This window comes from Oratosquilla oratoria, chromosome 12 (assembly GCF_046742065.1).
Source record: "Oratosquilla oratoria isolate Oo_2021 chromosome 12, ASM4674206v1, whole genome shotgun sequence".
NCBI classification, from domain to species: Eukaryota; Metazoa; Arthropoda; class Malacostraca; order Stomatopoda; family Squillidae; genus Oratosquilla; species Oratosquilla oratoria.
In genome coordinates this window covers 60,475,562-60,499,089 of record NC_134788.1, presented here as the reverse complement: position 1 = coordinate 60,499,089, position 23,528 = coordinate 60,475,562, and the positions used below count along the sequence as shown (strand labels likewise).

Below are 23,528 nucleotides of genomic sequence, written 5' to 3'. Positions count from 1 at the left end.
GAAGAGGTAACATCAGAGAGATGGAAGATTGTAAAGTCCTGCAGGGAGAGTGTGTGGGGAAGCAGCACAGCCAAGTTTTGGCAAAGCTGGTTGTGAAGACCCGAAGGAGCGGAGGTGTGAGGGGAGAACCCAGGATCAGGTGGTGGAGACTCAAGGATGAGATAGTGCAGCAGGAGTTCAATAAGAAAACACTAGAAAGGATTGGATGGGTAGAGGAGGTGGATCTATGGTGGAAAATGAATAGTGATGTGATCAGAAGGACAGCAGAGGAAGTTCTCGGAAAGTCATCCGGAAAGAAACCTAGAAACGGCAAGGAGTCTTGGGGGTGGTCCCTGAACTGCAAAGAGAAAATAGAGAAGAAAAAGGAGATGAAGAAAGCTTATGACAAAGAAAGAACAGAGGAGAGGAGAGTTTTGTTGAAAGAAGCTAATAAGGAGGCGAAAAGAGCAGTGGCGCAGGCGCGAGCGGCGGCGGCGCTGCAAGGCATGTATGAAGAACTGGAAACAAAGGAGGGCCAGAGGTAGATTTATAAGATAGCGAAGGAAAGAAACAGAGCAACGAAGGACCTAATATTGGTGAAGCAAATCAAAGACAAGAAGGGTAAAATACTCACGGACCCTGACAAGATCCGGATGCGGTGGAGGGAGTACTATGAAGAACTCCTTAATCAAGAAAATCCAAGAATACGAAGAGGTACAGGAGTGGGAATGGAGGGAGAAGTAGACCCGATAAGAGAGGCGGAAGTGAGAGAGGCGTTGAAAAAAATGAAAAATGGAAAGGGGGTAGGGCCAGACCAGATACCAGTGGAGGTATGGAAGAGCTTGGGCGAAGAAGGGATAAAAATGTTGACGGAATTCCTGAATTTGGTGATGGAGAAAGAGACAATCCCAAATGAGTGGGGGGACAGTATAATGATCCCGATTTTCAAGGGAAAGGGAGACATCCAGAGTTGTGCTAACTATAGAGGAATTAAGTTAATGTCACACACCATGAAACTGTTAGAAAGAGTGATGGATAAAAGGTTGAGGGCGGAGACCGAGGTTTGTAGTGAGCAGTTTGGGTTCATGAAAGGCCGAGGAACAATGGATGCAATATTCGCGTTGAGACAGGTGATGGAAAAGTACATAGGAAAGCAAAGAGGACTGTACTCGACATTTATTGACCTGGAAGAAAACATATGATCGAGTCCCGAGAAGTGAGGTGTGGCGGAGTATGAGGTCGAAGGGAGTGAAAGAGAAGTATGTCAGGATGACTCAAGACATGTATAGGGATGCTAGGACAAGAGTGAGAAGTGCAACTGGTACCACAGAGGCTTTCTCAGTGGGAGCTGGGCTTCACCAGGGGTCAGCTCTTAGCCCCTATTTGTTTAACCTCCTCATTGATTGATGTGTTGGTGGAGGAGGTGACAAAAGAGGCACCATGGAGTATGATGCTCTTTGCAGATAACATAGTGTTGGTATCAGAGAGTCGCGAAGAACTACAGGTGCGGTTGGAGCTGTGGAGAGGTTTATTAGAAGACTATGGGCTGAAGGTGAGCAGACAGGAAACGGAGTACCTGGAGTGCAATGTGACTCAGGAAGGCGACCTTTTCATGCAGGACCACAAACTCCCAAAGGTGGAGGCCTTCAAATACCTCGGATCTTAGGTAGCGAAGGATGGAGATCTTGAAAAAGAGGTTGACAACAGGATCAAGTTGGCGTGGAACAGTTGGCGGAGAGTATCAGGTGTGCTATGTGACAAAAAGATAAGTGCCAGAGTAAAAGGAAAGGTGTACAAGACAGTAGCGAGACCAGCGTTGTTGTACGGAGCGGAGACATGGGCACTGAAAAAGGTACAAGAAGCTGGGCGTCGCAGAAATGAGGATGTTGAGGTGGATGAGTGGGGTGACGTGGTTGGATAGGATAAAGAATGATAGGATTCGCGGTACTGTGAAAGTAGTGGATACGTCGGCGAAAGCGCAGGAAAGGAGATTACATTGGTTCGGCCATGTAAAGAGAAGAGATGAAGATTACGTGGGAGGAGAGTGATGGAGATGGAGGTGCAGGGGAGATGCAGGCGAGGGAGACCCAAGCTGCGTTGGAAGGACAGACTGAGAGAGGACCTTAAGGAGAAACATATGGAAGAAGAGTAGGTGATGGACCGAAATAGATGGAAACGACTAGCGAGGAACGGCGACCCCATATGAAAATGGGAAACGTCAACAGGAAAAGAAGAAGAATGGAATAAACGTCCTGCAGAGGAAGTGCAATGCAGTTCAGTTCGAAGATTTAAGAATCATTTAGATAAATACCTAAGCAAGAGGCTGTAATAACTGTCACTTTTTTATATTATTCATCTTTGTTATCATGCCTGATTGTTATTGACTTGATTCACATTATTAGATATTTGTCAATTCATCATAATTTATTATTAACCTGCTTCTTTCATTTGAATATACCTATGCATTTATTATTATCTATAGTATTGTGTTTTTATTTATTGTCATTACTTTTTTCCACGTCTGACCTAGTTACGGACCAAAAGGTCTCCTGTTGGCATGCTCCGCCATTGTAATCCTTTGTCATAAAGGCGTCATGATATATTTCAGAAATTATCAGACCATGAAATTCTGTCTCAGGAGGTACTAAAGAAGAACAGCTACAATCAAATCTACTAGACTTCAGAAATTCTTGCTACAAATAACAAAGATGAGGAAACAAATTGGATTTCTTCTTTATTAAAAATGAACAATTCATCATACAGATTACAAATAACTATGGCGTATACTCCAAACTACTTTACACAATACTAAGGTAAACAGAACTGTATCCATCATGACATACAGATATCTAAATCCACCAGTTGCACATTTTTTTCTTTCTTTTTTTGTAATTGCAAAAATATTCATGCACTTAATGGAACACTTGAGAATTTTGAAGAAAAAAAAAATGAACACGCAAAAACACAATACACAATAGGCCAAAGGTCACTCAAATAACTTCACAACTGAGAGTAAACCAACTAATATATCATTTGACACTATGTACATGATATTCCATGAACCAAATTGGTTTATAACAGTGAATCAGTGCTTAATAGCTGACAGTACCATCAAACAGGAAAGTTATATAACTTAGGTCACACTGGAACAAGCAAAAATGCAATTACCCAAAAGGCCAAAGGTCACTCAAATCACTTCACAACTTAGAGTGAATAAATCAAGATTTCAACTGACAGTATGCACGTGATAACCCATCAACCCAACTGGTTTATAACAGTGGATCAGTACTTAATAGCTGCAAGTACCATCATACAGGAAAGTTAGATCGCTCAGGTCACACTGAAAAGCCCTCTCACCAGTATAGGTCGTCATGCAACACACGAGATCAACTTTTCATAAGGAAGTGCGAGTCATTACGTGACGTCTGAAATAAGTCCTCCGTGTAAAAGGTGAAAAGGCTTCTCTCTAGTGTGGGTCGCCACATGACGTCTAAGTTTACTTGGTTCTGAGAAAGCTGCATCGCACAGGTCACATTTGAAAGGCTTCTCTCCACTGTGGGTCACCACGTGTCGTTTGAGATGACTCTTTTGTGAGAAAGCTGCATCACACAGGTCACACTGGAAAGGCTTCTCTCCTGTGTGGATCATCATGTGTCGTCTGAAAGCAATCTTTAGCGAGAAAGACGCATCACACATGCTACACTGGAAATGCTTCTCTCCGGTGTGTGAAACTATGTGTCGTTTAAGATCACCCTTTGCTAAGAAACCTACATCGCACAGATCACACTTAAATGGCTTCTCTCCAGTGTGAGTCATCAGGTGTCGTTTGAGATTACTCTTTTGTGTGAAAGTTGCATCACACAGATCACATTGGAAAGGCTTCTCTCCGGTGTGGGTCATCACGTGTCGTTTAAGATCACCCTTTCCTGAGAAAGCTGCATCACACAGGTCACACTTGAAAGGCTTCTCTCCAGTGTGGGTCATTACGTGATATTTGAGAGCAGTCCCTCCTGAAAAAGCTGCATCACACAGGTCACACTTGAACGGCTTATCTCCAGTGTGGGTCATTACATGATATTTGAGAACACTCTTTCGTGAAAAAACTGCATCACACAGGTCACACTTGAACGGCTTCTCTCCAGTGTGGGTCATCATGTGATATTTAAGAACACCCTTTCCTGAGAAAGCTGCATCACACAGGTCACACTTGATGGGCTTCTCTCCTGTGTGGGTCATCTTGTGTTGTTTGAGATCATTCTTTCGTGAGAAAGCCGCATCACAAAGATCACATTGGAAAGACTTCTCTCCTGTGTGGGTAACCATGTGTCGTTTGAGATGACACTTTGCTATGAAAGCTGCATCACACTGGTCACACTTGACGGGCTTCTCTCCTGTGTGGGTCATCATGTGATACTTGAGATGACTCTTTTGTGTGAAAGTTGCATCACATAGATCACACTGGAAAGGCTTCTCTCCAGTGTGGGTCACCGCGTGTCGGTTAAGATTACTCTTTGTCGAGAAAACTGCATCACACAGGTCACATTGAAAATATTTCTTTCTAGTGTGAGTCATCGTGTGATATCTAAGATGACTCGAGGGATAGGTGTGCCACGGATGACACAAGATTATATTTATATGACGAATATAGGAAATCTTCAGATACCTTTTCCCAGGAACTGTTGACAGCTACTCTCATCCTGAAAGTATATGTGTAATAAGTATGACAACTAAGTTTTTGAGAGAATACAATAGGAGTGACACCAAGTAATACAACTAGAGTGGGACATTAACTAAAATGAAATCAGGGAAGGGAATAAACTTTTCGTAACAAGAAGTTTAAAGGAAGAAGAAAGAAATGGAAGGTTGAAAAAATACTAAAAAATATGGTGTAGTCAAAATGATTCAGGAAATAATAAAGCGAAAGACTGCACAAATAATGCAAAGAGATAGAGCCCACAAGAAAAACAAATTGATGTATGATATATGATACAACACCACAGCTGGATACAAGAAATATTTGCAAACATTTTTGCAGAGGACCTCTACACACACACATCAATCAAGGATTTAAAAAATCAACGTTGGAGAGATTCATGAGATTCTGATATTCATTTTTACAATAAATCACTTGTTTTCAGTTTTTCAAAGAACCCTCCCCCCCACCCTCTGAGTGATAAGTAAATTACTTATAGGTTAGGTTAGATTCACCCCTCACTTTCATCAAATACAGAGACAAGGTGCACAGTGGGAGTAACCCAACAACAATCTTGTAAATCAACACAATATTTCATTTTCAAGGTTATGGTGAATGGCGCTATTGTTTTTAAACATTACTACATAAAGTTTATTACTTGCTAATATTTTTGGAGTATCACGAAAATATACAAACACATTAACCAAAGTGCAACAAATAAAGATAACAAACAATTCATACCAAAGAAGATTAAAAAGAAAAGAATGAGAAAAAAATTGGCGATTGAACAAATGTAAAAAATATGAAGAAACACAGAAACTGGAAAAAGGAGTAAAAGGTAATGGAAATTGGTGGATAAGAGCCAGAAGAGCGGATAAATATCACAAATAGAAAGAATAAGGGGGGGAATCGGAGTATGATGAAGGTTACAATAGCACAGATAACTGGAATTAAAAAAATAATAATAATAAATAAAAAATCTTGGGATTCTTTTTTTCTAGAGGTCAACCACCCAATAATCGAAGATGCCAGAAATCAATGTGTGACTCTGGTAAATATTTTATTGGTTTCCATTTGTCAGGGAACACCTCCGATCCCGCTCCCACACACGTGTGCATTTTGGTAGAAATAATACCAGAACCCCATCAATAGAACTTTAAACTGTTTATGTCTATTATCTTAGAATGAAAATGAATAATGTTGTCTACCGAACCTTACCTACCCTTTATTTATAGCTGGGTTTGTAGAGTTATGTTTATTAAATCAAAACAGACACTTAAAAAGATTAAAAATATTCTATTTTATTATAAATATATATATATATATATATATATATATATATATATATATGTATTCACACACACACACACACACATATATATATACATATATATATATATATATATATATATATACATATACAATGTTACTGTGACCGCCGTTGTATGTCAAAAAATCGTATCTCAAAACAGATATTCCCATTTAGATTAAAGGAAATAGAATTAATCCGTTCTTGCAATATGAAATAATTCCCAAAATAACTTAAATTACACAAAACAAACATAATTTATTGATAAATACAAGTAATAACACACACAATGATAAAATAATAAATAACAATGATAAATGTTATCTATCCTATACCACGGAGACAGGCGATAGCGGCGAATGGAGATGTGAGCCAGGATGACAACACATTGCTGCATGCCAGACCCCCTGATATCCATCCCTCAGAATCCTCTCTCACACGAAAGGATAGAGTCCAACTGGCCAAATTGCGGTAGGGCCACCACCCAGCCTTTCTAAGCTACCAAAAAATACTGGAAGACCACATTGTGGACAACTACCTAGGATGTAACACTTCAACCCATACTGTTCAACACCCAATGGAAGACTGCATTATACACAATCATGCATGCAAACACCACAACATACTCTCTATAAATGATCTGTGGGAAAATCCCGTTACGGCCATGGCATTGCTTGGGGAGACGGAGTGAATTATGTGCGACCTGTGTGAATATTTGTGCTTCGCAGCAATCTTACTTGTAAATCAATATATTTCAATTTCTAGGAGACTAGTACAGTGAAAATTAACAGGGGAATAATAAGGCACAGGAGTGGATCAATAAATATTACATGGAGAAAGAAGCCACAAGGAAGAAATTAAAATCGGAGTATGATGAAAGATACAATAGTAGAGAACACTGGAAATAAGAAACATTGGTAACATTTTTCGCAGCTATCTCCACCCACTCAATAATCAAGGATGTCAGAAACCAATGATTATTGTGAATTCTATATTGATTTCCATTTGTCAGGAAACGTCTAAGCAACACAAACCCCGTTGCAGAGCCACGTAATTAGGCTAATAGCGAGCAAACGAGTGAATTTTGGCACATGTAGCACCATGCACCCATAATTAAAATGATAAGATATTTGCCATTTATATGATGAGTGAGAAAAAAACTCGACAGAACCTTACCACAAAATTGTTGAGCCAAATATAGCCATTCAAAAAACCATTAAAATGCATTGTATTAAGCAACAGATGGCATTGGTGTGTGAGACCTCTTCAGTGTAAACAAACCTTCTCAGCATTGCAGCTGCATCACATTTTCTTCATAACTGTTACCTCATTTCGACTGTGATATAGGTAAGTTATGATTCTTTTTATGCTCTTTTCTATATATTTAGGTGTTGAAGATATAACTGAATATAATCTGTGTTTGAATTATGATGTTTATGATAGATAACGAGCTGTTTGAATATTGGTCAACAATTTTGTTGAGCGGCACTCATATGGTAAAATGCATGGGTAGAGGAGCGACTCAACAGAATTGCTGAGTTTGACTGTTGGTCCACAATTTTGTTGAGCTACCCTATTATGGTAAGACATATGGGTAGAAGAGTGTTTCAGAAAAGTGTTCAGTCATGGATGACTGTCATTTATCTGTTATTCACAATATTTCTTATATCTTCCTCAGATTATACAATGGATCGGGCATTTTTCTATGGGACTAGACACAAGGATCTGCAGCCAGTGGTGCCACATAATCCAGAGTATTCTAATGATGGCCTGGATGATGATGATGATGTTGCTGATCCAGATTTTGATCCTCATAATGATACAATTGAGAGTGAAGACACAAATGATGACCATAATATGCCAGCCCATCAAGAAAGAAGTTCTCCTTCACAGCAGCCAGCCAAACCACGTGCCAAAAGACGTTAAGTAGATAGAGCAAATATTGTTGTAGTGGACCCTAGTCTTGAGCATCCTAATGAGCCTCTCTCACGAGAGTGACAGTGGAGGAAGAGGGATATTGATAACATATATCCAACAGAGACTGAATTCACCAAGCCAGATGATCTCAAGACACCTTATCAATACTTTTCCCAGTTCTTTACACATGAAATGGTTAGCCACATATCATACCATACAAACTTGTACTCAGTTCAGGTGTTGACTAACAGTATTCAAACAGATGACAATGAAATCCAAAAGTTTCTTGCAGTGTTATTTTACATGGGCATATGTAATTTACTAGCAGCCGATGATTACTGGAGTGTGCTTCTGCGTTACCCCTTAGTTGCTGATATCATGAGTTGTAAAAGATTCAAATGCCTGAAGCGATATGTACACTTCACAGATAACAATAATGCTCAGAACAATGAGGATAAATTTAGTAATATTAGGCCACTTTTTTAAATGTTTTGTGAGCAATGAAAAAAGTAGAAAAGTAGTGCATTCCAAAGTGTAGATGAAGTAATGGATCCTTATAAAGGTACACAAGCTGGAAAAGTGAGACAGTTTATGAAAAATAAACCACACAAATGGAGTTTCAAAATCTTTTGTAGGTCAAGCTCTTCTGGTATCATTCATGATCTGCTCTTGTACCAAGGTAACAACACTACCTTTTGTACTGAAGATTTGAATGAAAATGAGAAAATGCTATTGCTTGGGGAAAAAGTTATGTTAGTGTTGAGCAGATCTATTAGTGACCCCAGGTCATCTGTTGTATTTTGTGATAACTTTTTCACCAGTCACAAGCTAGTCAAACAGCTAGAATCTAAGACAGGTATCAAATCCCTTGGTCAGTGAGAGAGAACAGAAATGGGGGTGCACGTCTGATGTCAGATAATGAACTGAACAAGAAGGGGAGAAGTCAGTATGATTTTAGTTCCTCAGAGAATGTGATTGCTGTTAAACGGCATGACAACAAATATGTAACACTGCTAAGTAATGCAGTAGGAGTTGAACCTGTAAGCTGTCAAAAGGTTTGACAATGAAAGTAAATCCAAAGTTGATATCCCTTGTCCCTCCATTGTCCTGGCTTACAACAAACATATGGGGGGGATTGGCCTCTCTGACATGCTAGTGGCCACAGGTGGTATCTTCCACTATTTGGCTCAAAATGTGATGTGTTTCATTGCCTAAAGAACAAGCAAATGTGCTTTGTTGAATATCATAAGTAGATTTCTATATATTTTCAACAATACAAATGATATGTATTTTTGTAGAAAAAGAAGTTTTATTTAATCATGGAACTGTGATTTTTTTCCTTTAATTTCTTAAAATATAAGGAAAATATATCATTATGTCACAAAAATAGTTTTTTTTTATTTCTATATCCTAGTGTAGGTAAAAATCACAGTATTTGGAGAAGTTTCCGTAAATGGTCAGCTCAAAAAATTTGTGGAGCCTCTGAGCACAAGATTTTTACGGTAAATGGTTTACTCAACAAAATTGTTGAGCCCCACAGCATGATATCTATTAGGTACACAGAAAAATTTCTTCAGTAAAAGTTGTTATTTACATCTCAAACAAGAAGAAAAAGACCTGAAAAAAAATTATTCACCCAAATTCTTCTTGTGACCATTAAAGGGTTAAACTACCCCCACTCCCATCCCATCCTTCTGTCCAATCAACTACAAAAAACAAGGGGCATGGTAGGAGTGGTTTGTCGAGTTATGATTATTTACAATCTGCTCATGCCCATGGCAAATTTACTAGTAAATCACGAATACAACATAAAGCATTTTTTTTTAGGTTAGGTTATAGTGAATGACTGCTCCTGGAACCTTCCGATATAAAATACAAATATTTTGTGAAGCTATGGTTCTTTTTGTGACATTTCACTGCATGCATTTTAAGTATTCCACCCACAAATAATGTATGATACTTCTGCAATCTGCATCCATTGTAATGAAAAGAAGCTGTCAAGAATATATTACCCCTAGAAACGTATTCCGTAATTTGTGGCTTTGTATCATGCAATGGATGAGCGTTTTGACAAGACTTCATCCTGCCTACCAAATTGGAAGTGCCCATATTCGATCAGAACTAACATGAAACCAGGCAACATCAAGGGATGAACAGACAAGGAAAATAACCTCTACCACACAATACATGCACACGCTTGACGACCTTCCTTAATAACATTTATTACCTGCGTGTTTTTTGTGCTTCTAAATTCTATGCCACTTCTGGACATCACAGATGTCCTAGGAATCTCAAAGATTCTTTTAGATATATACAAAATAACTGCTCATACTAAAAAGCATCTATTTATATTCGATTCATACCAAGTGGACTTGTAGAATACGAAGTGGCGGCCCGCCAAGATGAATGTAAACATTTGTCGCCCGGCGTCGTCAGAATGCAATGTATTAAGTATCTTTTCCATCCAACTCCTTTTTAGACATTATAAAAAAATGTTCCAGTCGATTTCACCATCGTGATGTTCATATTTCTATTAGAATAAGAGTTTATAAGAGTGGATTTCCGAGCGGATAAGTGACAGACTACCATGCGATTGTTCAAATTGGGTTTCAGATATGGGGTCATCTCGAAATCTGCCCATTAAGAAACTGGCGGTCATTTTCCAATATGGCCCCCAGTAAAGAATATAAATTTGATCAATCTGGACTTTACTTAATCATTACATGATTCAAGCGGTTTAATGCTTCTACGCTTATCAACTGGTTATTATAGTGATGAAATATATCTAACAGAGTTGCTCATTAATAAGTTTATGTTAAATACAAAAATATAACATGTTATGGGATGTTTGTGGTGATTTTAAAATTATCGCCTTACTTGGATTACAGGGTGCATACACCAAGTATTCTTGTTTTCTTTGCCTATAGAATAGTTGGGTTGATAATGAACAGTAACAGAAAGTGGAATGACCCCCTCGAGGTGACTTGCAGCCAGGAAAACTCAATGTTATTAGACAGCCTCTTGTAGACCCTACCAATGTGTTGCTATCCCCACTTTATCTAAGTTAAGGGTTGGTATATTTACTGGTCCGCAGAGAAAGAAAATGTATAGGTGTACTTCAATTTTCTCTGACATTACATCGAATCTCTTTAGCTTTGTCGCAATTACTTATGCCTTTTTTCTTCTCTCTCTCTTGCAGTGTGTATGTATGTGGGGGGGATTGTTGTGTATACCATGTCTAGTGTTGTTGAAAGACACGATCCTTTGGGTAGACAACTCTTCAGGGGGAATAGTTCGCTTTTGTGTTCTTTTAATCTTATTCTCGCTCTTCGCCCTGTTAGGAATCCACACAAAAGTCTAGTTAGTTCTTCTGGAAACCGTAGTCGGATTATTTTGAGCTCCAGTCCATCATGCCACACCTTATCGAACGATTTGCTAACATTTCGAAGTACTAATATACATTAGTGACGTGATGACATTGCGTTTGCTATCCGTTCTTAAGTTCTTGCAATGGCGGTAATCGTTCCAAGTAGTCGAACCCATATATATATATATATATATATATATATATATATATATACATATACATATATATATATATATATATATATATATATACTATATATACATATATATCTAAGTATCTATAAAAATATTCTTGGCCAGGGGGGCGGGGTCCATGGTACTTTGGGGACACCTGTGGGCAGTGGCGCGGTGTAAAGGTGCCGGAGTCTTTTGCTGCTAAGAAACGAAGACAGAGACATTTTTGGAAATGGGTGATAAACACGAAGAAGATAATTAAAAATGTAGTGTTGAAAAACTGTAAACAACTTCAGATGTTGAAATCAGAGCATAGTACAATGTTTCCAGAATTTTACGATAATGTGAAGTCTTTTAATGTTAACGAATCACTAAAAGTTTCATAGAAAAGTGTTAAAATTTAGTGCCACAATTCGTGAATCAGATGAGTATACGTATTGCGATGAAATGTTTGACAGTTTACCGTTATATGATGGTGAAATTTCAGAAAATTTTAAAAACATTATTTTGCTGGTTACAAAAGCTTTCAAAAAAAAAAAAAAAAACGGCGAAAAACTGGAAAGACTTTATTTTTTAAGTTACATTGATATTTTTATTTAGACTTACGCCCAAGATCCGCTCGAGTCCCAAAGATCCGCTCGAGCCCTCAAGATCCGCTCGAGTCCCAAAGATCTACTCAAGTCCTCTTGATCCACTCGAGTCCCAAAGATCCGCTCGAGTCCTCTAGATCCACTCGAGTCTCAAAGATCCGCTCGAGTCCTCTAGATCCACTCGAGTCCCAAAGATCCGCTCGAGTCCTCTAGATCCACTCGAGTCTCAAAGATCCGCTCGAGTCCTGTAGATCCACTCGAGTCTCAAAGATCCGCTCGAGTCCTCTAGATCCGAAGGAGAAGAAGAAGAAGAAGAAGAAGACGAAGAAGAAGAAGAAGAAGAAGAAGACGAAGAAGAAGAAGACGAAGAAGAAGAAGAAGAACGCGAAGACGAAGAAGAAGAACGCGAGGACGAAGAAGAAGAAGAACGCGAAGACGAAGAAGAACGCGAAGAAGAGGAGGAAGAAGAACGCGAAGAAAAAGAACGCGAAGAAGAACGCGAAGAAGAAGAACGCGAAGAAGAAGAACGCGAAGAAGAACGCGAAGAAGAATACCACCTGACCCCGACTTCTTCTTCTTCTTCGCGTTCTTTTTTATGCCCGAAGAATTTTACCGTGATGATGACTCCGAGAAGGTTGAGCTTTCAGAAGAGTTTAAAGAACTTAAGGAAGAGATTAAGAAACGTGACAGAGAATTTAAAGAGATTAAAAAACGTGAAAGAAATCATGAAAAAGAGCTGGAAACCATCAAAGAATTGCTTTACAAGATTATCAGCAGTGATGAAGATGAGAACAGTCCTCCGAAAAAGAAGAGAAAATGCGGTGCAGATGTAAATATTGTGAAGGAGTAAATAGTATAAATAAAACTATATAGTATTAAACATGGGGCGGAGCCCTCGGGCGCCGCAGGCCAAGTACCCCTGGCGTAGCCAGGGCCGGCGCAGCCGGGTGCTTGTATATATACAATTATATACTGTGTGTGTGTGTGTAATAATATTTTTTTATATCAATAGCAGTAGTACACTGACAATAGTACAATGCAAAAGCTGATTAAAGAAAATAAAACTTAGAGTATATACACAGTACAAGTTTACATAGAGTTGGTTATGTGCACAATGGATGGGATGGCACTGTTTTTGTAGCGGTCAGTCTTTGGCACTTTAATTGGTACGAGCCTATTTCTGTGTCTAGTGGCGTGGCGGGGTGGTGTGTGTGTGTGGATCAAGAACCGGGTCAGAGTAGCCCTTGTTCATGTATAAAGCATCCAAACCGGCCACTACGTATCCAGAACCCCAACAGGACCACCAGTGGTCTTCTAGAGCTCCAATCATTAGAAGCAATGATAGCCAATATACGAGGCCTTAAAGGAAAATAAAGAAGTGAATGAATACATATATCAATTAAAAACAATAGATTAAGATTAAAGATAATAACCACAATAATGATAACCCGACTAAAGTGTATTTCCAGAAAAAGCTCACAACTGAGGAAGCTTCAACGTACATTACACTAACAGACTTTCTTAAAGATAGTGTTACGCGCAGAAAAATCCTTTAACAACTACAGTTTATAGAGAGTGGACAAAAACATATGTCATGAAGGCGTCGTGATATATTTCAGAAATGATCAGACCATGAAGAATAAGCACAATCAAATATACTACGGAAATTCTTCCTGGTATAAGCAATAACAAACTTCAGGAAACAAATTAGATTTCTTCTTCGTCAACAATGAACAATTCATCATATATCTTATATCACTCTTGGAAAGACTTTATTGAAATATGGGGGTTGTGTTTCATAGGATGAATTAAACACTGCTGAATATATTACCGAAGATATATTAACAGTAATACAAATTACAAATAACTATGGCATATACTCCAAACGACTTTATACAATGCTAAGGTAAACAGAACTCCGTCATGACATACAGATATATATCCATCAGTTGCATAATTTTCTAATATCTTCGGCGTTATTCGTAAGTGCAAAAACATTCGTGCACTTAATGGAACACTTGATAATTTTTAATTACGAATGAGCAAAAATGCAATTACGCAACAGGCCAAGGGTCACTCAAATAACTTCACAACTGAGAGTAAACCAATTAAGATTTACAACTGGCAGTATGCATGTAATAACCCATCAACCAAACTGAACTGCTTGATAACAGTGGGTGAGTCTTTGATAGCTGAATGTAGAATCATACAGGAAAATCATATCACTCAGGTCACACTGGAAAGGCCTCTCACCAGCATAGGCCATCACGCAATACACGAGATCATCTTTCCGTGTGAAAATGTGAGTCACTACGTGACGTTTGAAATATGTCCTCCGTGTGAAAGCTGAAAAGGCTTCTTTCCTGTATGGATCGCAACATGACATCTAAGTTTACTTGTTTCTGAGAAAGCTGCACCACACAGGTCACACTTAATAGGCTTCTCTCACACTGTGGGTCACCACGTGTCGATTGAGACTACCCTTTTGTGAGAAAGCTGCATCGCAGAGGTCACACTTGAAAGGCTTCTCTCCAGTATGGGTCGCCATGTGTTGTTTAAGAATATTCTTTCGTGAAAAAGCAGCATCACACAGGTCACACTTGAAAGGCTTCTCTCCAGTGTGGGTCAACACGTGTTGTTTAAGAATATATTTTCGTGAAAAAACAGCATCACACAGGTCACACTTGAAAGGCTTCTCTCCAGTGTGGGTCAACACGTGTTGTTTGAGATGATTCTTTAGTGAGAAAGCTGCATCACACAGATCACACTTGAAAGGCTTCTTTCCAGTGTGGGTCACCACGTGTCGTTTGAGATTACCCTTTTGTGAGAAAGCAGCATCGCAGAGGTCACACTTGAAAGGCTTCTCTCCAGTATGGGTCGCCATGTGTTGTTTAAGATTATGCTTTTGTGTAAAAGCTGCATCACACAGGTCACACTTGAAAGGTTTCTCTCCAGTGTGGGTCAACATGTGTTGTTTGAGATGATTCTTTAATGAGAAAGCTGCATCACACAGGTCACACTGGAAAGGCTTCTCTCCAGTGTGGGTCACCACGTGTTGTTTGAGATTATTCTTTCGAGAGAAAGCTGCATCACACAGTTCACACTTGAAGGGCTTCTTTCCAGTGTGGGTCATCATGTGATTTTTGAGAGAACTCTTCCATGAAAAAGCTGCATCACACAGGTCACACTGGAAAGGCTTCTCTCCTGTGTGGATCATCATGTGTTCTCTGAAAGCACTCTTTCGCGAGAAAGACGCATCACACATGCTACACTGGAAATGCTTCTCTCCGGTGTGTGAAACTATGTGTTGTTTGAGACTACCCTTTACTGAGAAAGCTGCATCGCACAGGTCACACTTGAAGGGCTTCTCTCCTGTGTGGGTCATCATGTGTTTTCTGAAAGCACTCTTTCGCGAGAAAGACGCATCACACATGCTACACTGGAAAGGCTTCTCTCCTGTGTGGGTCATCAGGTGTCGTTTGAGATCTTTCTTTTGTGTGAAAGCTGCATCACACAGGTCACACTGGAAAGGCTTCTCTCCAGTGTGGGTCAACACGTGTTGTTTGAGATGACCCTTTCCTGTGAAAGCTACATCACACAGGTCACACTGGAAAGGCTTCTCTCCAGTGTGGGTCATTGTGTGATATTTGAGAGAACTCTTTCCTGAGAAAGCTGCATTACACTGGTCACACTTGAACGGCTTATCTCCAGTGTGGGTCATCATGTGATATTTAAGAGCATCCTTTCTTGAGAAAGCTGCATGACACAGGTCACACTTGACGGGCTTCTCTCCTGTGTGGGTCAACATGTGTCGTTTGAGATCATTCTTTCGTGAGAAAGCCGCATCACACTGGTCACACTTGAACGGCTTCTCTCCAGTGTGGGTCATCAGGTGTCGTTTGAGATCATTCGTTTGTGTGAAAGCTGCATCACACAGGTCACACTGAAAAGGCTTCTCTCCAGTGTGGGTCAAAACGTGTTTTTTGAGATGACCCTTTCCTGTGAAAGCTGCATCACACAGGTCACATTTGAAAGGCTTCTCTCCAGTGTGGGTCATCATGTGGTACTTGAGATGACTCTTTCATATGAAAGTTGCATCGCATAGATTACTCTGGAAAGGCTCCTCTCTAGTGTGGGTCACCACGTGTCGTTTAACATTACTCTTTGTCGAGAAAACTGCATCACACAGGTCACATTAAAAAGGTCTCTCTCTAGTGTGGGTCATCGTGTGATATTTAAGATGACTCATGAGATAGGTGTGCCGCAGATGACACAAGATTATATCTATATGACGAATATAGGGAATCTTCAGATACTTTTTCCCAGGAATTGTTGATAGCTACTCTCATCCTGAAAGTAAATATGTAATAAGTATGACAACTGAGTTTTTGAGAGAATGGAATAAGAGTGACATCAAGGAATATAAGTAGAGTGGGGCATTGACCAAAATGAAATAAGGGAAGGGAATAAACATTTCATAACAAGAAGTTTAAAGGAAGAAGAAAGACATGGAAGGTTGAACAAATACTAAAAAATATGGAGTAGTCAAAATTATTCAGGAAATAATAAAGCGAAAGACTGAACAAATAATGCAAAGAGATAGAGCCCACAAGAATAAGAAATCAATTATAGGATACAACACCACAGCTGGAAACAATAAATACTTGCAGAATTTTTTGCAGAGGACCACTACACACACACATCAATCAAGGATTTAAAAAATCAACATTGGAGAGATTCATAGGATTCTGATATTCATATTTACAATAAATCACTTGTTTTCCATTTTTCGAAGAACTCCCTCACCCTCTGCGTGGTAAGTAAATTACTTATAGGTTAGGTTAGATTCCCCCCTCACTTTCATCAAATACAAAGACAAGGTACACAGTGGGAGTAGCCCAACAGCAATCTTGTAAATCAACATATTTCATTTTCAAGGTTATGGTGAATGGCACTATTTTTTTTAAACATTACGATATAAAGATTATAACTTGCTAATACTTTTGGAGTATCACAAAAATATACAAATACATTGACCAAAGTGCAACAAATTAAGATAACAAACAATTCATACCAAAGAAAATTAAAAAGAAAAGAATGAGAAAAAATGGATGATTGAACAAATGTAAAAACTATGAAGAACTACAGAAGCTGGATAAAGGAGTGAAAAGGTAATGAAAATTGATAGATAAGAAGTCACATGAGCAGATGAACAAATATTACAAACGGAAAAAATAAAAAGGGGGAAAATTGGAGTATGATGGACACAATAACACAGATAACTGGACTTATTTTTATTTCATTTTTTTTAGAGGTCACCCACCCAATAATTAAAGATGCCAGGAATCAATATGTGATTCTTGTAAATCCTTTATTGGTTTCCATCCCCGCCCCTACACACACACACACACACACACCAATCACGGATGTCATAAATCAACATTTGTGAGATTTATGATAATCTAATACTGTATTGGTTTCTACAGCAAATTACTTGTTTTCCATTTTAGGGGGAAACAAGTAAAATTTCACACTAATACCACCAGAATCCTATAAATGAAAATATAAAATATTGATTTATGACATCTTTGAGTGAGAAGTAAATCATTTCTAATCAATATATCCTAACCTGTCCCTACCTACAACTACGTTGGGTTAGATTCACCCCTCACTTCCATTAGTTACTATAACAAGGCCCACAAAGGAATCAGCTTGTTGATTTATAATTTTGAAGCTATGAATATCTAACATAGCTTCAAAATTAAAATATCCTAAGCACCTCGTGGAGATTTCTTATAAATTGGCAAAGAAATCTTTCTACGAGGAAAAAGCTAGTAAAACTTTTAATGTAAAGAACTTACTTGTACTGCCTTTCAACGAGAATTTCGTCAAACTACCTCATATTCTTAAGACTTTCAACATTCAAGTGGCATTTAAGAACTCCTATATAGTTAGAAGTCTTTTAATTAAAAATTCTCCATATAAGGAAGAAGGATGTATATACTCAATTCCATGTAAAAATTGCGACAAATGCTATATTGGTCAGACTGGAAAAGAATTAAAAGTAAGGTTAAAACAACATCAGTATAGCGTCAAGAGTGGGCAAATTTCTAATGCTTTATTTATTCACCTAAGGGATTTTAATCATTGTATGAATTGGGAGGGTGCTAAAGAAATTGTTAAAGATAAGTCATATTTGATGAGAAATATAATAGAATCCAGTCTGATCAAAGATACATTTGTCAATAACTTAAATTTAAGTCATGGTATGTATAAATTAGACAATTTTATTGTGAAAAAAGTAGTAGCCCAAACGTCCGCTGCCACGAATGGGTCAGGTTGACATTAGAGCCTCACAACCTTTCCTGGTTCCCTCCCTGACCTCATACTCTTTGTATATATTCTTGTGTACTTTTTCTTTTCTATGTACCCTGAGGATGTCTGAATAGACGAAAGCGCTTGGTCATCAGTTTTTCTTTTTCCTTGGTGGTTTTTCTGCACATATATATATATATATATGTATATATATATATATATATATTCCTGTATATCATAATCATCAATATGCTATGGCCTCCTTTTGGGAAACTTGGAAATGGCTCCCTAGTGATTAGTAAAGTGAAAATTATTGAATGGGAAATAATAAGGCACAGGAGAGTATGAGTAAACGTTACACGGAGAAAGAAGCCACAAGAAAGAAATTAAAAGCAGAGTATGATGAAAGATACAATAGCAGCGATCACTTGAAATAAGAAATATTGGTAACATATTTGCAAGCGTCTACACCCACCCAATAATCAAGGATGTCAGAAATCAATGTATGATTCTTGCAAATTCTTTAATGATTTCCATTTGTCAGGAAACATTTCAGCAACACCCCACCCACTCCCATTGCAGAGCCACAGGAGTGGCGGGTAAATGATTGAATTTTGGCACAAGTAACGCACTGCATCCATAAATAAAATTATAAAATATTTGTCATTTATCTAATGAGTGAGAAAAAAGTCTACAGAACCTTAACTATTGCTAGGTTAAGTTAACCTAAATATGAAGCATTTGGGCGGGGGGGGGGGTTAGGTTCTGGTGAATGACTGCTCCTGGATCCTTCCGATATGAAATACAAATATTGAGTGAGCCTATGGTTCTCTCTGTGACATTTCACTGCATACATTTGAAGTATTCTACTCCCAAATAATGTGTGATACTCCTACAATCCGCATCCACCGCAATGAAAAGAAGTTGCCAAGAATATATTACCCCTAGAAACGTATCCCCGAATTTGTTGCTTAGTATCTATGGTCGTTGCATACGAGAATGTAAACAATAGACGAGACTTTTGACAAGACTTCATTCTGACTACCAAATTGGAAGTGCCCATATTCGAACAGAAATAACATGAAACCTAACGGCAACATCAAGTGATGAACAGAAAAGGAAAATAACCTTCACCATACAATAAATACATGTGCACAATTGTCGAGCGTCCTCAATATTACACTTATTACCTGCGTGCATATCATGATGTTGTGGTTCTAAATTCTATGCCACTTCTGGATATCACAAATGTCCTAGGAATTTCAAAGATTCTTTTTAGTACATATTAAGTAACTGCTTATACCATAAAGGATATATTTGTATTCAATTGATACGAAACGACTGTCTCTGGTCTCCTTAACCCCCTACGTCTGTTTCTGTAGCGTAGAATAACAATCTAATGAAGATCACAATGGAAAAAGGCGTACATGTTTTTTTTGTGTTATCCTCGGCAATTTTGTGATTATCTTTTCGAAATATGTGTTATTGTATTTATTTTTTTGCACCTCATGTATATTGATTCTTTGCCAAAGAAGTTTACTTACTAATAACTTGTAGAGGACGAAGTGGCGGCCAGCCAAGATGAATGTAAACAAATAACATACGACTGCAGGGGTGTCATATTGGCCTTTTTTTTAGGCCAAAAACCTCAATTTTGGCTTCTTTTTCAAGCATTTGGCCTAAATTACTAAATCTGTTTTTTCTTTTTTTTAGAATGTGGCTTAAATATATTTCATTTGGCTTCAGTAAGCTCATCTGATAATAGTGAGTTGAATACTGAGTTCATTCGCCACCTCCTAAGACAAAACTAATCCAAGTTAAAGTCTACCATATAGTCGAGTGCGCGTATCTTTTCTTTTCTTTTTATTTTGTTACCATTGTGATCCATGCAATTTGTCCCATTTCTCAAAGGAATGAGCATACTAGATACATACAGAGTTTATAAACACGCCATATGGCTCAAGGGGGTGTGCGAGCGTAGAGCACTGTGTTCTGATTGGCCCGCTGAGACAGCCAATCACGAAGCGCTATATTCGCTGAAGATTTGGCCCAGGTGCTCCCAGCCTTATTGTTGATATTCGGACGAGTGGTGATGTACGCAGCTTCTATAGATTTTCTGGTCTTTTTATCCATACCTTCGTGTAGAATCTCGGCTCGGTTCCATTGTGGGAGGTGCCCAGATTCGTGAACATGCACCACCATTGCGTTGGTGAGTATATGGCACAAATATAAAATTGGACGAATCACCTGTGTGATGTTGTTGGCGCACGAGATCCATGTGCAACTATTGGCGTGATTTTATTTCTTAACTGTCTGACGTAATTTTAGGCCTTCAATCAATAGTAAGCTATGTTCATAAACAAGCAAGGAGTAGGCCTCATTGGTAGGGTACTGAATATAGAAATATATTGTGCTTTGATTAATAAAATTGGTCAAATCATTTTCCATCCCACAAAAGCGTTCGTTCTGGTTGTTTATATTTATGTAGAGTGGAAAAGATCGTTGGCATTGAATTTTAATTAGTGTTTTTAGTGATTTTCAAGTGCTTAATTAATTATTTAGGAGTATTTATCTTTTCAGGTGCATGCATTTTAGAATAATAATCAGCCTGCAATCTTCAATGGCCTAAGATGCCGAAGTGGAACTGCAGTTATGATAGTGCCGGGAGGTACAGAGCTGAGTGGGAGAAAAAGTTTATGTTGGTGAAATATGCACCTGATGGCTCTGGTGAGGCGGCATGTTGTAAGTTATGTCACTGTAATCTGAACCCCAAAATGTACTCATTACAAAACCATGAAAAATCGGAGAAACACAAGAAAAAGACAGTACACCAGCACTTGCACCACCAATAAATTTTCATTCAACAACACCCAACGATGTCAAACAGGCAGAATTGGAACTTGCTGTTGCAGTCTGCTGCCATTGCTCAACTTCCTCTGTGGACCACATTGGTGAAATGATAAAAAAAAAAAAAAAAAAAAAAAAAAAATGGGAAAGGTAGCATCTTAGGAAAAATCAATCTTCTTAGAACTAAATGTAGCAAACTGACTACGGAAGTTGTGTCCCTAACCCTTAAACAAGAACCGAAGAAGGATCTAGAAGGAGAAATTTTTGCCCTTTTAGTAGACGAGTCAACCGATGTTGGGACAGTGAAGTATTTATGCATTGCGATGCGTTACTGCAGCAAAAAGGGAAAGAGAATAGTAACAGAGTTTGTTGGTCTTATTCCTGTCAATGACACAACAGGGGAAGCATTATTCAGTCATTAATTAAAGCTGCTGTTACAAATCTAGGTTTAGAACTTGGTAACTGCATTGGTTTTGCAAATGATGGTGCCTCAGTTATGACTGGAGTTAATAACTCGGTTTGGACCCGAATACAGCAGGAGTCTCCAGATTGTGTGCAAGTAAAATGTATTTGTCACTCTCTAGCACTGTGCGTGAAGCATGCATTTGAGAAGCTGCTTTCATGCTTGGGATTTTTAATTTCAGAAATACCAAAATGGTTTTCCAAGATTACAGTAAGGAGGGCAGCTTACAAACAATTGTTTAGCATAATGGACCCAACTGAAGAAAGGAAAGGAACCTCGCTGCCATTTCAGCAAGCTTCTCAGACCAGATGGCTAGTACGCGGGAAAGTAATGTACAGCATCTTGATGAACTGGGAAGAACTTAAGGCATACTTCATGTGTGCTGAGCAGGCTAGTGGAGCTGATGCCAGGTATAAGGCACGTATGATTTCTGACATCCTAAATGACCCAATCAACTATTGGTATTTTCGCTGTGTCACACCCATTTTTAATGGAGTTTGAAGGCGTCAACTCATATTTTCAAGCCACGGATGCCGATCCTCAGAGCATGGAAGGTGAGCTTGCTCGACATCATCATAGTCTGCGGGCAAGAGTTTACAGCCCAGATGAAAGTGAATTAGCTATATCCGAAGTAGATTTTGGAGCTCGCTTTGCCATGGAAGTGGAGAGGTATATCGAGATGCATCAAGTTAGTGGTGAAACGAAAGTTCAGGACGTCAAGGCCCGATGTTACAGCTTTCTCGTGGAGGCCATCAAGCAAGCTGAGAAACGTCTGCCTCCTACGAGGAACATATACAAGGGTCTCAGTACTCTTGACCCATCAAAAATGTTGAGTCAAACAGCAAGGGTGCCATATAAGGATCTACCATTCCCTACCTTACGAACACATAGATATAATGCCATTGAACAGCAGTATAGGAATGTATTACATGTAAACTGGGTTGAAGAGGCAGTATTTGACAACAAAATACCAGATGACTCTGTTCAGTTCTGGATAGTAGGTAATCGCTATGATACACTAGGTAACAAATCTTTTATAGACCTAGCAACATATGCATTGTCCTGTCTTGTCACACCAGTTAGCAATGCTCTTGTTGAACGCATATTTTCTCATGCTACAATAGTTAAAACAAAATTAAGAAACAGACTGAGTACAAGAACCCTAGATGCCATTATTCGCATCAGAACCCATCTGCACTTCAGAGGTTTGTGTTGCAGGAATTTTGTGGTCACACCTGATATGTACCGCTTATTTTCATCTGCAAATATGTACGGCGATGGATATAATGCATGTGATGATGTGATTGACTATGTTTGAACATTGGTTATGTTTCCTTGTTTACCAAAGTCTGGTGCTATAATGCAGGATATAATTTTGACTTATTTTTTGTTGCTCATGAAAAGGATTATATTTTTCATGTTGTTTGTGGAAATAATGACCATGAAACTTGCATGCTGATTTTTTTTTTTTTTTTTTTTTGGGCTGTTTCTCATTAAAAAGGATTGTGACTTACTTTTTATACTGTTTATGAAAAATAAAGAACCATTAATTCATTGTATGCATATGATCTTTTACTTGGCACCACTGAGCTATTTAGAACATCTAAGTTCGTACGCAATATAATCATAGGGGGTCCAATATGGCGGCCACTGCATCACCCGTGCCCAGGCGGAGGACTTACGAACTACGTAGCGCTTGTGTACACAGATCGCCAATCCAGTAAACCACTATAGCTCAGTGTTCAGTACAAATCGTATAGTATTTGGTGAATTGAGAAGTGGAATAATTGAATATTTGGATTTTTTACTGCACATTTTTGGCCTTTTTCTGTAGTGCATTTGGCCTTTCTGGCTCTTTTTTGTTTTGTTTTTTGT

General features: G+C 38.6%; 2 protein-coding genes across 2 annotated transcripts; both read right to left on the bottom strand.

The window, feature by feature from the left end:
• Positions 1-2,717: 2,717 nt before the first annotated feature.
• Positions 2,718-19,931, bottom strand: LOC143030818 (uncharacterized). The gene is made up of 2 exons (XM_076194036.1): positions 19,888-19,931; positions 2,718-4,676 (listed from the first exon to the last, which is right to left on the bottom strand). The coding sequence occupies exon 2, from the start codon at positions 4,549-4,551 to the stop codon at positions 3,394-3,396; it is 1,158 nt and encodes a 385-aa protein (XP_076050151.1). The 5' UTR covers positions 4,552-4,676; positions 19,888-19,931; the 3' UTR covers positions 2,718-3,393.
• Positions 13,836-18,518, bottom strand: LOC143031867 (uncharacterized). Its single transcript, XM_076196221.1, has one exon. It carries the CDS (start codon positions 16,086-16,088, stop codon positions 14,460-14,462), a length of 1,629 nt encoding a protein of 542 aa, XP_076052336.1. The 5' UTR covers positions 16,089-18,518; the 3' UTR covers positions 13,836-14,459.
• Positions 19,932-23,528: the final 3,597 nt, after the last annotated feature.

Coding starts and splice junctions, on each gene's coding strand:
- LOC143030818 (XM_076194036.1), bottom strand. CDS start 4,551: ATGACTCACACTAGAAAGAAATATTTTCAATGTGACCTGTGTGATGCA.
- LOC143031867 (XM_076196221.1), bottom strand. CDS start 16,088: ATGATGACCCACACTGGAGAGAAGCCTTTCAAATGTGACCTGTGTGAT.